Genomic DNA, 15604 nt, shown 5'->3' on the forward strand with positions numbered 1-15604 from the left:
TAGTCACTAGTTCCCCTCCTGACAAGGTTCATTTTGCTTGTTTTAGATGAATTCATATGCTGTATGCCCTTTTGTGTACATTTTTTTGTTTTGTTTGTTTGCTCAGTATTATGTTTCTGAGAATCACCTTTGTTGGACTTCGTTCATTCTCATCTCTGTATATGTACAGTGCTCCGTTCCATACCATTATTCATTCTGTTATTGTTGAACACTTGAGTTGTTTCATTTTTACCTGTTATGAACAGTGCTAACCATAGGTGTGGGGGCACATGCCTATAATTCCAGCACTTAGGCTGAGGCAGGATGATTGCAAGGTCCAGGCCATCCAGGACTGTGTAGCAAGATCCTGTCTCCAAAAATAAAAAACAAAACAATAAACAAGTAAATAGTGCTACTGTGATTACCCTTATATGTGTCTTTTGGTGAACAAACATATGTTGTATATTTATTAGATATACCTAGAAGTACAATTTGAAAACATTTTTAAGAGTTAATACTGGAAGAGTACCAGCTAACATGATACAGAGAGTGTAGGAAAAGTATTGTCACAGTAATTGTGGAGTCCAAATAAAGCTTTGTGACAAAAAGGATAGAATTTGTTCATCCTGCTCCTCCTCCTTTGGAAAGTCAGTACTCTGGCAGGTGAGCTTTTTGAATTCAAGAAAGGGAGACTGAATTCATCTTGCCCATTGTAAGTATTGTGAAGTAGGAGAAGAGATGATCTGACCTCTGATTGTACTCTTTTGCATTCTTCCCTAAATTTGCCTTCACTGCCATTCCTTTTTCATAAGCCACATTTCTAAAAGAATAAGAATATGCTTTCACAGAATACTTCTAATCTCTAATATGAATATTGTCAAGTTGTTTCATTTGTTCAGCAAATTAAATAAATATTTGTTGAATGTCTACTACTGTATGTGCTAGGTACAGTTCTAGATGCCAGGAATACAGCAGTGGATATGAACTTTAAGGTCCTTTCTTCATGGAGACTGTATTTTTATAGAGGGATAATAAGATAAATAGATGAGTAAATAAAATGAATTTAGCATTCAAGGATGACTGACATGTGGCCTATATACTAAGAAAACAGAAAAACCTCTTGGTTGCTTAATTAAAATTAGTGACGTATAGGAGTGACGTACTCCAATAATCCCAGCACTTGGGAGTCTGAGGCAGGAAGATCTCTGCAAATTGGAGGCCAACCTGGGCTACATGGTGAATTCAAGGCCCTGCATAGCAAGACTTTGTCTCAAAAAACCCAAAAATAAATAAATAAGTCTTAAAAATAGGAAAGAAGATCTCAATTTTGGCAAAGGAAAATTATAGAAAAGCTTTTTAAAAATACTGTTTAAATAAAGGTTAGCTTTCTAAGATTTGAATGACTGCAGTTCTGAATATAGCCATTGTAATAGGTTTTTTGTTTTGTTTTGGTTTTTGTTACCAATGATTGAACTTGTGTCCTTGTGCTTGCACAGCAGGCAGCAAAACCACTGAGCTAAATCCCCAGCCCTGTAATAGGTTTAGTGGAAAATACCTCTTTCATCTCTTAGGTTATTTTTCATAAGTCCAAAGCCTTGGTAAGTGTTATTTGTGAGACTAAAAGGAAATAACTTGATCTTTTTTCCCTTTATCCAAAGCAATGCCTCTGTTATTTACAGTTTTGTTTTTTAAAGATTTCTTTATGAGTTATAGTTCACATATAATAAAATTTGCCATCTTAAATTGTAACACCCAGTAGCTTTTAGTATATTCACAAGACTTCACGACCATCACTATCTTTTTTTTTTTTTTTTTTGGTACCGGGAATCGAACTCAGATCCTTGCATTTGCAAGGCAGGCGGCAGAACCACTGAGCTAAATCCCCGGCCCTCCATCACTATCTTAATTCCAAAACATTTCCTTGCCCCAAAAGGAAACCAGTAACAGTCACCCTTATTTCCTGTCATCCTTGGATCCTGGCTGACCATTAATATTTCTGTCTCTTGGGCCGGGGATTTAGCTCAGTGGTTCTGCTGCCTGCCTTGCAAGCACAAGGTCCTGAGTTCAATCCCTGGTACCAAAAAAATTTATGTCTCTGGATTTGCCTATTCTAGATATTTTATATAAATGCAGCCATACCAGATATAGTCTTTTTATTGACTCTTCTGCTTAACATAACATTTTAAGATGTTTATGTCCACACTACTTTTTTTTTTTTTGAGACAGATCTCACTGTGTAGTTCAGGGTGGCGTTGAGCTCATGGTGATCCTCCTGCCTCAGCCTCCTGAGTTCTGGGATTATAGGCATGTGCCACCACGCCTGGTCTACTTTCTTTTGTATGGTTGGATAATTTTCCATTGTGAGGATAATACTCTTTTACTAATCTAGTCATCTGTTGATGAATATTTGGGTTGTTTTTACTTGTTTCTCTCTCTTTCTCTCTCTCTTTCAACACAGTACCTCACTCTATCCCCAACCCTTTTCATTTTTGAGACAGTCATGCTAAATTGTTCAGTCTGGCCTCAATCTTGGGATCCTCCTGTCTCAGCTTCCTGAGTAGCTGAGCTTAAAGGCATGCATCACCCTGTTCACTTTGCCAGCACTTTAAAAATAAATTATACCCATTCTGTTGGGTACTAAGTGGTATCTTACTATGATTTTGATTTACATTTCCCTAATCACTAATGATATTAAGCATAATATCTTGTGTTTATTGCCTTTGATACATCTTCTTTGGATATTCCTGCCTCGGCCTCCAGAGTAGCTGGGATTACAGACTTCCACCACTGTACCTGGCTGCCTGTTTTAATTGGGTTGTCTTTATTGTTGAGTTATAATTGATTTTTCAGAGCTGATTTTAAAAGTTAGCTTCGTCTTTTGTTGCTATCAAGTTGCATACTGTGTGCATTTCCTGAGTGTTACAGAATCATTCAGTGATGAACTGAGTAAAGATAATCAGGCTTTAAGGGGCCAGGGATGTAGCTCAGTGGTTTCGCTGCCTGCTGTGCAAGCGCAAGGACCCGAGTTCGATCCCCTGTACCAAAAGAAAAAGATAATCAGGCTTTTTTTTTGTACTGGGGATTAAACTCAGGGCCTTTGCACTGAGGTACATCCCAATGGTTTTTTATTTTTTATTATTTTAAAAAATATTTTATTCTTTTATTGGTACATTTTAGGTATACAGTACATTTACATTTATCATTGGGTGCTTGTACCTGTACATGGTGTATCTTGGTTTATTTTTTTTTCCCCATTACTGTGTGCCCTTCACCCCCTCCACCCTTCCCTATTTACATAGATTTCATTTCCATTTTTTTCTTATCTCATAATTTCTCCTTTCCCTTCTTTCCTTTTCCCTTCCCCTCCCACCACCCCTACACCTTTAGACCTTTTTCTATTTCAAATTATCAGTTATTCATTTTAATCCTTATTTACACTTTCAGTTTCTCACACTAGAGAAACTATTCGGTATTTACACGTGTGTCCTATTTATTTCACTTAAGAGGATGGCCTCAGTATGCATCCATTTAGCTATAAATATCTCTAATTTCTCGTTCTTCTTTATTTTTGAGACAGGGCCTTGCTGGGCTTGAATTTCAGATCCTCCTTCCTCAGCCTCCTAAAGTGCTGGCATTACAAGCATACACCACTGTGCCATTTCAGGGTAACTTTGGAATTACCATAGCCTCATAACTCACAGGGCAAACACTTTCTTTATCTCATTCCATCTTGAAGAATAATGGTAGTACAGTATTCTTTTACAGAGAAATCAGCTTTCTAAAAGGACAAAAATAAGATGTCTCTGTCAAATAATCCTTCCTTCTCTTTCAGACATTTGCTTCATCATTGTTTTCAGGCTTTGATGGATCATGGTGTTAAAGTTGCTTCAGTCCTGGCCTACTCATTCAGTAGACGGTGCTCTTACATAGCAGAATCAGATGCGGCAGTAAAGGAAAAAGCAATTCAAGTTGGCTTTGTTCTAGGTATGTAACAGTAAAAATATGGGAGAGTTTTACCCTGTGCAGACTCAGAATTAAACCTTCTAACAGTAAAGGATTCTTCTGGGAGTTTCCCAAAGTCTGCACAGGGAGGTCATGAAGAAAATATCAGAAGAAAGGCGTGTGATGTATTGGACATTTAAGCCTGTGCCGAGCACTACAGTAGGTATTTAAATGGTGTCTTCCTAAATCCTCCTTCCCTTCCAGTGAAGTGGTGGTATTAATACCATTTCACATATGAGGAAATAGACTCAGAGAAGTTGAGTAAATAAATCCATCATATAGCTAGTAGTGAGCTGAGTTTAAAATCTTGTGACTGTATAACTACAAAGCACATATCTTTCTACCATGTCATGCTGTGACCCAGATCCTTTGGGGGCCTTAGTTTTCTCATGGCTAAAATGAGGATTATTCTGAATTTTTTCATGGAGACGTTATGAGGATAATGAAAACATGAAAGCTTTATATGCTACACATACAGAAAAATATTGTTTATTGCTTATGTAACATATGGTTTTCACAAATGTATATAGATCTGTATATTTCAGGGAGTTATTTTTAAAGTTCTTGCTAACTTCTTGATTTAAAATTTTTTTTTTTATTTTTAAATTACTGTACAGTCACAAGAAGTTGTAAAAGGGCTACCTAGAGTCCTGTGAAACATTTCTCCAGCTTTCCCCAGTGGTGACATCTTAAATAATTGTAGGACAATATAAAAACCAGAATATTTAGATTGGTATTTAGATTAGACCTTATTAGTTATCACCAGTTTTTGCATGCATTTATTTGTGTGTGTATGTGTTTCTATGCAGTTGGTTTCATATATTCATAACCTGCACCACTACCAGGATAAGAGTATTATTTTTAGCCTCACATTAATGTGTGCATGTGCATGTTTTCTCTCACATGTGTGCACATGGTTTACAGACAGAATTTCATGATCATTTCCTTCAGTCTTAGAACATTGTTTTGTAGTGGTCTCCTATTTGCTGTTGCAACTTCAGAACATTTGCGTGTGTGTGTGTGTGTGTGTGTGTGTGTGTGTCTGTGTGTATGGTTGTGTGTCAGTATGGATCAAACCAAGAGGCACTCTACCACTGAACTACATCTCTAGCTCCTTTTTAGTTTTTAGACAGGGTCTTGCTAAATTGCCCAGACAGGACTTGAACTTCTGGTCCTCCTGCCTGAGTCTCCCAGAGTGCTGGGATTATAAGCATGTGCTACCACATCCAAGTCTTTAAGACCATTCTTTTCTGAAAAGACTTCTTAGCATTTATCCTTTAATAGCCTCATGAACTATACATTACAACAAAGAATTGCCTAAAGAATGTCTCTGAAAATTGAAAATTGGTTAATTTCTCCCATGCAAGTACTAACCAGGCCCAACCCTGCTTAGCTTCCAAGATCAGATGAGATTGGGCACGTTCAGGGTGGTATGGCCATAGACTGAATTTGGTTAATAGGAAAGATGAACAACAACAACGAAAAGCCAGTGTGGTGGTACACACATGTAATCCCAGTACTTGGGAGGCGGAGACAGGAGGCTCGCAGCGAGTTTGATGTCTGCCTGAACTACATAGGAGACTCTGTCTCAAAAAAAAAAAAAAAAAAAAAAAAGGATGGCATCCCTGTAGCTGTAGATGGTCATGTAAAAATCTGTGTGGGAGAAATTTAGTACCAAGGCAAATAAGAAATAGGAAAGCTAGTGTACCTTGAGGTTTTCTGTCACCTCTATATATACTTATACCAACCTGGCCACTGTAATGAGATAGAAATCTCAGATAGATACAGATCCCAGCAAATTCAGTTATATCGTCAGTTTTAATATCTTAAAATTATCTACAAAATGAAAAAAATTTATTCTAGAAACATACAGTGATAATTTTTAAAGTAACAACCTTATTGAGATATAATTCATATAGTACACAATTGGCCTATATAAAGTATACATTTCAGTGGGGTTTTTTTTGGTACCAGGGATTGAACTCGGGTCCTTGCGCTTGTGCAGCAGGCAGTGAAACCACTGAGCTAAATCCCCGGCCCCTCAGTGGTTTTTAGTATGTTTGTAGAATTATTCAAACATTACCACAGTTAAGCTTTAGAGCCTTGTCATCATCCCCAAAAGAAATTCACACTCATTGGCAGTCATTCCTCATTTCCCCCGACCCTAGGCAATTGTCAGTTTGCTTTGTTTCTGTAGACTTTGCCTACTCTAGACATTTCATAATAACAGACTCAGAAAATAATATGGACTCTGTGACTAGCTTGTTCCATTTAGCATAACATCTTCAAGGTCTATCTGTATCATAGTATGGAAGTGGAGTTTAATACAACAAATTTTTTTTTTTTGGTACTGGAGATTGAACTCGGGTCCTTGCACTTGAGCAGCAGGTGGCAAAACCACTGAGATCAATCCCCGGCCCAACAAATTTTTTTGTAATACAACAAATTTTTATCCAAGAGCAGAGACTCCAAAAACCAAAAAGGGAAAACTAGGGTATTGTGAACAGTACCACCTCCAGGACTCTCATGCTAGGTTGGTACCACTGCCTGTGAGCTCTGAAAAGGGGCCCCATCGTAGGGAGCCTGAGAGTTAGTGACTGGCTAGCTGTTCTGATGTTGCTGACAGGATGCTGTGAAACTGGCTTTGCAAAACTGCCCTTGGAATTGACTATTGCTTACTGGAATGAACTGCCCCTGCCGGTGTAAAGAAACATACCCTAGGGTGTTCCTGTCTGCAGTAGGAAGGAGTGTTCCTTGCTCTTCTCTTGTCTTGCAATCCCTCTCTAGCGCTTCCTGTTGGTGGAGCCTAACAGACAGAGAGCTGGCTAAGGAGAAAAGTGGTTTGCAGAACGTTGTCTCAGCATCAAAGAACAGTCAAGAGGGGTAGATTTGAAGTCAAGAGACAGCCTAATAACCATTACATCATGCAATATGTTCTTAGTACAAATAACCTTATAATTTTAGTCTTTTTGTGAGGGCCCTAGATTGTTCTAAAGCATAATTCTCTCCTGTTAATAAAATATTTGTTTGATTACATGTAGCTTTAATTAAACACAAAACACAAGTCTAAGCAAAATGCAGTATTTTTTTGACTCAAACATTATTTAGGGGGAGGGCTTTAGACAGGGCCTCTCTATGTAGTTCAAGCCCTTGAACTCACAGTGATCCTCCTGCCTCAGCTCAGAGTGCGGGGATGACAGGTGTGTACCACCACATCCAGCTGACTTAGACATTGACATTATGACACACCATATTATTTGTACTATTGAGAAAAAAATATTGCCACTTAGTAGAAAATACTATCAGTTTTATGAGCTCATAAATCTCTAATTTCAGATTTTAAAATATAAAAAAATGTGCTTTAGGATTAAAAAAACACAGTATATTACTTTGTTTTCTGGTTATTTTAGGCCGTAGACTATCCTTAGAGGGTTAAAACTCTTCCTTATGTAAGGTCTCATCCTAATTCCTCTAATTCAGAACTTTTTAATAAACATCTCACAATTGATATTTTAAAATTTTTCATTTATTTGTGGTGCTGGAGATTGAATCTAGGACCTCACTCGTGCTATGCATGTGTTCCACCACTGAAGTGACATTCTCAGCTTCAGTCCTCTAACGTCAGGCTAAGCACAAAACGGATATTATGCAGTTTTTTAGTTTAGATAATATTCACTATAAATACGGCATTTTAGCTTTTGGCAATTTACTAAATAAAAGTTACTGGTTTTTCTTGTTCTTCAGGTGGCTTCCTTTCGGATGCAGGCTGGTACAGTGATGCTGAGAAAGTTTTTCTGTCCTGCCTTCAGTTGTGTACTCTACATGATGAGATGCTTCATTGGTTTCGCGCAGTAGAGTGCTGTGTGAGGTATCTTGAAACAGAGCCTACAATTATATCCTTACTCGCTTTTGTAGTTTTAGCTCATCTACTTGTACTCCAACATTTGAGTAAATCTCAAAGATAATACTTATGTGTCATAGTTTCAGTAGCCTAGCCTCTTCTTCCTACCTCCAAAATACAGTTAAATCTTTTTGCTTTTTCATAGAGTCTATGTGTTCATTTATTCAATAGATGTTTATTAAATGCTTATGTGCTAGTAACTCTGAGGCAGTGGATGCTAAAAAAGGTGAAGAAATTTACTTTTTCCTTGGATATAGTTTGTACTCTTTTTATTTACATTTCCATTAATTGTGCACAAAATTAGTATTTTACTTATAAATGTTTTCCTTAAAGATATGTTTATTTATTTATTTATTTAGTAGAAGTACTTAAAGGAAAGGCAAGCAGATCTAGAAATACCTCAGCTTTTATTGTCCTTATTTTTCCTGCATATGTGACATGTAGCTCTAGATATTTTGATACAGGGTTTTTCTCTCTTCTCCCCATTTTGATTTGGACAGCTTTCCTTTCTCCCTGGCTGCCTGCTTGCCTTCCTTAGTTTTTTGTGAGGCAGTCTCTCTGTGTTGCCTCTTTCACTCAGGTTGATCTCAAACTTAAAATTCTCATATCTCTGCCTCATAAGATGTGTGCTATTGCACTCTAATGATCCAGCATTTTCTTTGTTTGTTTTTTCTTTTGTTTTTTGAGACAGGGTCTAACTGTGGTTCAGTCTGGCCTTGAACTCACTATGTAGCTTAGGCTGGCCTCAAACTCAGCAATCCTCCTGCCTCAGCCTCCCAAGTGCTAGGGTCAAAGCGTTGCACCACCATACCTTGCAGATATTTTAGAGACAATTTAGTTAAATGCAAACCCTTTCAGAGATAAAATATGTATTCTTCTATAAAATCTTTTTTGACTTAAGCTAAAATTGAGTAAAGCTATCTTTTCTTCCTGTGTTTCAGATTTTTGTGGATTTCATTTGCCCTTTTTTATGCAAGGCTTATCTGAAACATTCAAATCCTAAAGATAAATTTATAATGTTTTAGAAATACTGAATGATAAATTATAGGATTGTATGCAGAAACTATAAAGGGATTAGTATCTGGCCCTATAAATTGTTGTACTGATGGAAATAATCCATCTTCTGCTTACAAGATTTTGGGGTGGGAGGATATCTGGGTATTAAACCCAAGGCCTTTCCACAGAGGTACATCCTTAACCCTTTTTCCTTTTTATTTATTTATTTTCTTTTGAGTCACGGTCTTAGGAGTTTGCTAAATTGCCCAGGCAGGGATCCTCCTACCAGCCAACCAGAGTGCTGGAATTATAAACATATGCTGCTGTACCCAGCATAGCCTGTTTTATATGGGATTTGAGAGTTGAAATGGTTCTGTGTACATGAACTAGTTTATTTGGAACAGAAAAGCCACTAGCATTTTATTTTCATATGTGTTTGATTTTCATTCACTGAAATCAGATGATTTATTTTGCCCAGATACTTGTTTCTTCTAATTTTAAGGCTGCTATATAAATTTTGCTTTAGCCTAACCTAGAGGGTTAGTTTTCTTAAGACCAGGGCTCTTTTCTCTCTTTCCTTGTTTGTCTTCTTTAGCAATACAGTGGTACTTTGGTTCACAAACTTACTTCTTTCCAGGATTCTAGTTGTAACTGAATTGCAAGCATATGCTCATATCACTGTAGCTCATATCATTGGGTTTACAAGTGTGCTAGGCAAGAAGGGAAGGGCAAAAGGCTCATGGCAGCTGAGTCTGCTTTTTCTTTTCTTTTTTAAAACCAGGGAAAAAAACCTTCCCAGAAGGCTGTTTGCCTGTTTTTTATACCATGACACGTTCTGTATATCCTTCAACTCATGTGAGATGTTCTAGGGAACAAAACTTTTATTTTTTATTCATGTTTTTGGGGAACAAAACTTTTATTTATTTATTTTTTTGATACTAGGGATCGAACTCAGGACCTTGGGCTTGCCAGGCAGGCACAGTGCTGCTGAGCTACATCCCCAGCCCGGGAACAAAACTTTTTAAACTGTCCACATAGTATTGATGCCTTGCATGAACTCTGAGGTCTCCATAAAGAAAGAAATGGAAGAGAATATTGAGATAATACAGTGAATAATAACCCAGATGTCTTTGGGATTTGCACATGTATACTTGCCAAATTCTTAGTGTTAGAGATGTAGTTAGTATAATTTATATTTTTGTTACCTACTTAGTATTATTTGAAAAGTGACTAATATTTTCAGCTTAGCTTTTTGCTTTTTTTTGGTACCGGGGATCGAATTCGGGTCCTTGCACTTGCGCAGCAGGCGGTGAAACCACTGGGCTAAATCCCCGGCCCAAGCTTAGCATTTTTTTAGGCAGAAGGAAATTTAGGGTTCTAATTCATCATGTGTTTAGTTAAATTGGAAAAGAACCATTTTGCAGAGTAGATACTAATGAAATCCTTTGGCCAATCCCAGGGGCTTTGAGCTTGATGGAAATGTGTTCTTCTGTTCAGTATTATAAAGGCAGTTTCTAATCTCGGGCTGGCATTGAAAGGGAGTAAATGTCAGAGAGCCTAATTGGCCTCCTGTGGTTAAACCTGGTACCCTTTTTTAGTCCTTTTTTATTCCTTATAGACTGTTGTGTTTCCCTTTACTCACTTTCTGTTTAATAATTTTTGTTTTTTCTGCATACAGATGTCTGTTGCAAAACAAATTCAGAAAATACAAAATTCAGAAATTACAAATTCAGAAAATTCAAAAAACAATTCAGAAAATACAAAAATTCAGAAAATACAAAAAAACCACGAAGAGGAAAATAAATATTGTCCCTAACCTCTTGCCTAGAAATAACTACAATTACTATGTAGTGTAGTTGTCCCTCAGTATCCATGAATGCGTGGTCCTAGGACTCCGGTGAACACTGAAACCGGCAGATGCTCATGCCCCTTATGTAAGATGGCATAACATTGGCGTGTAACTGAGGCACATCCTTTCTATACTTCTGAACAATACCTAGTACAGTGTAAATGCCTTGTAAATAGTTGTTATACTATATTGTTTAGGAAATGTACCTATTTCTGTGAAGTCCTATTCCCTCTTCCCTCCAAATATTTTCCATCCATGAAACACTCAAATATAGAGGACTGACTGTAGTAGTGCAGTTTCTTGGAAGATAACCGAAAAGCTCCTCCTTAACCCCCTTTCCAGCTTTTTCTCTGGGGTTAATCAGTCCGTGAGCATGATTTGTCAGAGGTCATCTAAGAGCAGAGATTGCCTTTGGGTTTGTGGGGATGAGACAGATCAAACTTACTTTTAAATCCTTTTCTAGCTGGGTGTGTTAGCGCATACCTGTGATCCCAAGGCTGAAGCAGTTCGAGCCCAGCTGGAGCAATTTAGTGACTTAACAAGACCCTGTCCCCAAAATATAAAAAAGGGCTGGGGCTGTAGCTCAGTGTGAAGGCCCTGGGTTCACTCACCATTACTGCCAAACAAAAGAAAAATCCTTTTCTATTATTTATTTTTAGACCATGGACATGTATTACTTCAATACTTTTTTTGTTAATATTTTTAAATGAAAAAAAGAATTTCATGAACTGTTGGAAGAAAGACTTGAATCTGGATTGGGAGAGAACCCTGAGTCCTGGGTGGTTTGAATTTTCTGAAATCCAAAGATAAATAAAAGACTATAACAATATCTCAATTGCTGAGAGAAAATACTATACCTCACCAACTTTTAGAACAAAAGAAAGAATTTTCAATTATACTAAAACTCAGTATACTTCCGTGTATCTTATCTGAGGAGAAAACTCAAGGAGTTTCTCTAACCAAATAATAGTTCAATAATAACAAGTCTCAAGAAGGGGGAAGATGGTATAGAAACAGTGGTAAATAATAAATATTGTAGTATATGCCTTCCATGTAAATGGAGTAGGAAGAGAGTGAAGAACTAATTAGGAGTTTTAAATAAATTTTAAGTATGAATGTTTTTCAAACTGGAGATGAAAGAAAAATTTTCCAAATAACATAAAACTCTGAAATTCTCCAAAACACGTTCTTAAACATTAAGATAAAGTTGAGTGTTTTTTTTCTCACTGATAATCATTGCTTAATAAAGAGAGTTGCCTTGCAAAGTCTCCCATTTTATGTGATGTTCATTCAGATTCATTATTTTAAACAACAAAGAACTATTTGGGGAAGAAATGTTAAACTGAAACTTAGGTCATTGGTAATGTCAAGAAGCTCATAGAGGCCATGTGGCAAAATTTTTGTTTTAAAAAATGAAATGGGGGCCTAGGCATGGTTGCAAAGCAGTAGGACTTATCATTTTTCCAAAGAGGGAAAAAAAATGTAATGAAGTTTAACAGATTTGGAATTATTCTAGAGGACATGACCTTATCAGTGCTGGATATCTTTGCTTTTTTTGTTTTGTTTTGTTTTGTTTTTGAGACAGGGTCTCCCTGTGTAGCTCTGGCGGGACTTGAACTCACTATGTAAACCATGCTGGCCTCAAACTCACAGAGATCCTCCTGCCTCCACCTCCTGAGTGCTGGGATTACAGGTGTGCATCAGCACATCCAACTCCACTAACTGGATTTTAAAGATTACTTCAGAAAGTGATCCCGTGAGGGCTGGGCTTGGTGGCTCACACGTGCAGTCCTAGCACTCTGGGAGACTGAAGGTAGGGCATTGCAAGTTCAAGCCTTTCCTGGGCAACTTAGCAACTTAGTAAGACCCTGTCTCAAAAAGTTTAAAAGAAAATGATACAGTCAGTGGTTCATTTGTAGAGATCATGAATGTTTCTACTTGCCATAGAGGAATGAAAAAGTATAATAGTCCTAATGCTTTGCAGATAGTTGCTGGTAGCTTTGGAAAAGTTTGTGTTTTGTTTTTGTTTTTGTTGTTGCAGTACTGGGGATCAAATCCAGAACTTAATGTGTGCTAAACAAGTGCTCTACTACTAAATCCCCAGCCCCTTTAAATTTTTATTTTAGTTTGAAACAGGATATTGCTAAATTGTCCAGGCTGGGTTCAAACTTTCTATCCTCCTTCATCCTCTCTAGTAGCTGGAGTTACAGGTATGTCTTCCCCCCTCCTTAGCTAGAAAAAAATTTTGCTTATATCATCCATAGGAGCAAAATTACTAATTTTCAGACAAGTAAAAGTTTCACTCTGGAAGTTTTTATCTGAAACTAACTCGAGATGACTCCAGAGGTAGTTATGATGATCATGTATATATAAGAAGCATATCAGTGGGGCCAAGGTGGCATCAGGCCTCATGGCCTCCAGCCCTGCATGGAGTGCCTGGAGACTGCGGCAAAGTTCCAGATAAACTTGCCAGGCGTAGTTGCAGTGAGTTGTGAAATTGTACTGATCTCACCGAACACTTCGCGTTTTACCAATCCCCAGAATACTTCAGTCGTGAGAACTTGGTCCTGTTACTTTTGTGAGCTATATTAAATTTTTCATGGGCCTTATAGCAATTATAAAAACTACCTGAAACGAAGCATCATAGATGGGTAAATTGTGGAGTCACTTTTGGTGCCCCATCCCCAAAGAAGCCCAAAGGGAAAGAGTGCATGTTAGCAGTTGTAAGATTTAAAAACAGAGTCAAATATTGAATGGTGAACTGTGGATTTAGCAAGCAGGACCTAAAGGACAAGACCCTTGCCCTGGCAAGTATAGCCCATAAGACACAGCACTGTGTGGGTTTAAACTAATCAGAAGTAAGTTTAAACTTATCTCTGAGACCTGTGAGAAAGAAATCATTGCTTGAACAAAGTTGAGCTCTGTCACCAAGCAAGAGGAGGCAGAAATACTTAGTTTGGGAGTTAGCAATGTCTGCTACATTTCGCAGTGATTTCCTCCCCAGCATATAACCATGCCAAACTGACAAAAGAGAGAAGGAAGACACAAAACAACTAGAAACAAGACTCAGAACAATACTGCTAACCTTACAGAAATAAAAATCCTGGTGCCAGGGATTTAGCTCAGTGGTGCCGCCTTCTGCCTCACAAGCACAAAGTCCTGGGTTCGATCCCCAGTACCAAAAAAAAAATACTATAAGCATTTGTGCATCAACAAATTATATAATGTAGTCATAATGAATAAATTCCTAGAAATGTACAAACTATTTAAATGGTCCAAGAAATTGAAACTCTCAACTGAACTATAACTAGTAGAGACAGAATAAATAATCAAAAACCTGGGCTGGGGATTTAGCTCAGTGGTTCCTCCACCTGCCTTGAAAGCGCAAGGTCCTGTGTTCGATCCCTGGTACCAAAAAAACCCCCTAACAGTCAAGGACTAGAAGAATTTACTGATTAAAAATCGCCCAAACATTTAAAGAAGAATTAGCACCAATCCTTCTTAAATTCTTCCAGGAAGTTGAAGAAGAATACATCTCAAGTCATTTTAGGAGGCCAGCATTACACTGATAGGAAGGCCCAAAAAAGACATCACAAGATAATTATAGGCCAATAAATCCTGAGCAAAATACTAACAAAGCAATTTCAATAGAATATTAAAAAGAATTTTTACCATAACCAAGTGAGATTTATTCCAGGAATGCAAGGGTAATTGAACATAAGAAAATCAGTCAATATAATATATCACATTAATGGAATGAAGGGAGAGAAAACATGATCATTTCCATTGCCACAGAAAAGGCATTTGACAAAATAAATATCCTTTTGTGATTAAAAAACATTCAGGAAACTAGGAGTACAAAGGAACTTTCTCGGTATGATAAAGAGCATTTATGAAATACCTACATTTTTAGTCAATGGTGTCAGATTGGATGTTTTTCTCAGTATAGGAACAAGATACAGATGCTTATTCCCATTAGTGATATTCAACATTATTTTGCAAGTTTTAGCCAAAGTAAACAAAAGAAACAAGAGGCATCCATATTGGAATAGAAAAAATAAAAGTACTCACCAAAATAAAATTTCACATCAAAGGACATTATCGAGAAACCAAATTATTGGTTAGATAAGGGTCTGGTATGTAGAATGTATCAGGAACTACTATTCAACAGTAAAATAACCCATTTTCAAAAATGAGTGAGGGACTTGAATAGATGTTTTTCTAAAAATATGTGTAAGTGATCAGTAATATATGAAAAGGTATTCAATATCATTCATTAGGGAAGTAAAACACAGTGAGATGCTAGTTCACACATACTAGGATTCTTACAATAAAACATTGGGGTTGAAGATGTACCCTTGGTTTGATGCCCAGCACTAACAGAAAACATGTATTAACAAAGATGTGGAGAAGTTGGAAATCTTGTACACTGTTGGTGTGAATGTAAAATGACGGAGCTGCTGAGAAACAATTTGGCAGTTATTCAAAAAGCTAAACATAGAATTACATGGAACCCAACAATTTCATTCCAAGGTACAGGCCTGGAAAAATTGAAAGGAGAAACTTGAGGATGTGTATGCCAGTGCTTACGTGAACCAAAAGGTGGAAACAAGACAAGTATCTATCAGCATAGGAATACATTAAGCAGTTGTGTGTGTGTGTGTGTGTGTGTGTGAAATTATTCAGCCAGTTCTAATATATACTGCAAAATGAATGAGCCTGGAAAATATCCAAAGTGAGTTGAAAGACACACAAAAGGATAACTGGTATGATTCCACTTATGAAATATCTAGGGAAATTCAGAGAAAGTACATTAAAGGTTACCAGGGAATAAAGGAGAATGAGAAGCTCTTGCTTAATGGTTAGTTTCTTGGGAT

At 37.2% G+C, this 15604-nt stretch overlaps 1 protein-coding gene across 2 annotated transcripts in view; it reads left to right on the top strand.

The window, feature by feature from the left end:
* Appbp2 (amyloid beta precursor protein binding protein 2) overlaps positions 1-15604 on the top strand; it is a 60644-nt gene that overhangs the window by 20196 nt on the left and 24844 nt on the right. The window contains exons 3-4 of one of the 2 annotated variants that reach the window (XM_004870387.4): positions 3812-3963; positions 7726-7849. The exons of the other annotated variant lie outside the window; for it this stretch is intronic. Coding sequence (XP_004870444.1) covers positions 3812-3963; positions 7726-7849 — 276 coding nt within the window. The remainder of the gene's footprint in view (positions 1-3811; positions 3964-7725; positions 7850-15604) is intronic. 2 annotated transcript variants of the gene reach the window in all.

This window comes from Heterocephalus glaber, unplaced genomic scaffold (genome assembly GCF_053883595.1).
Source record: "Heterocephalus glaber isolate CG9 unplaced genomic scaffold, H.glaber_assembly_v1.0 deba00001564, whole genome shotgun sequence".
In the NCBI taxonomy this organism is placed as follows: Eukaryota; Metazoa; Chordata; class Mammalia; order Rodentia; family Bathyergidae; genus Heterocephalus; species Heterocephalus glaber.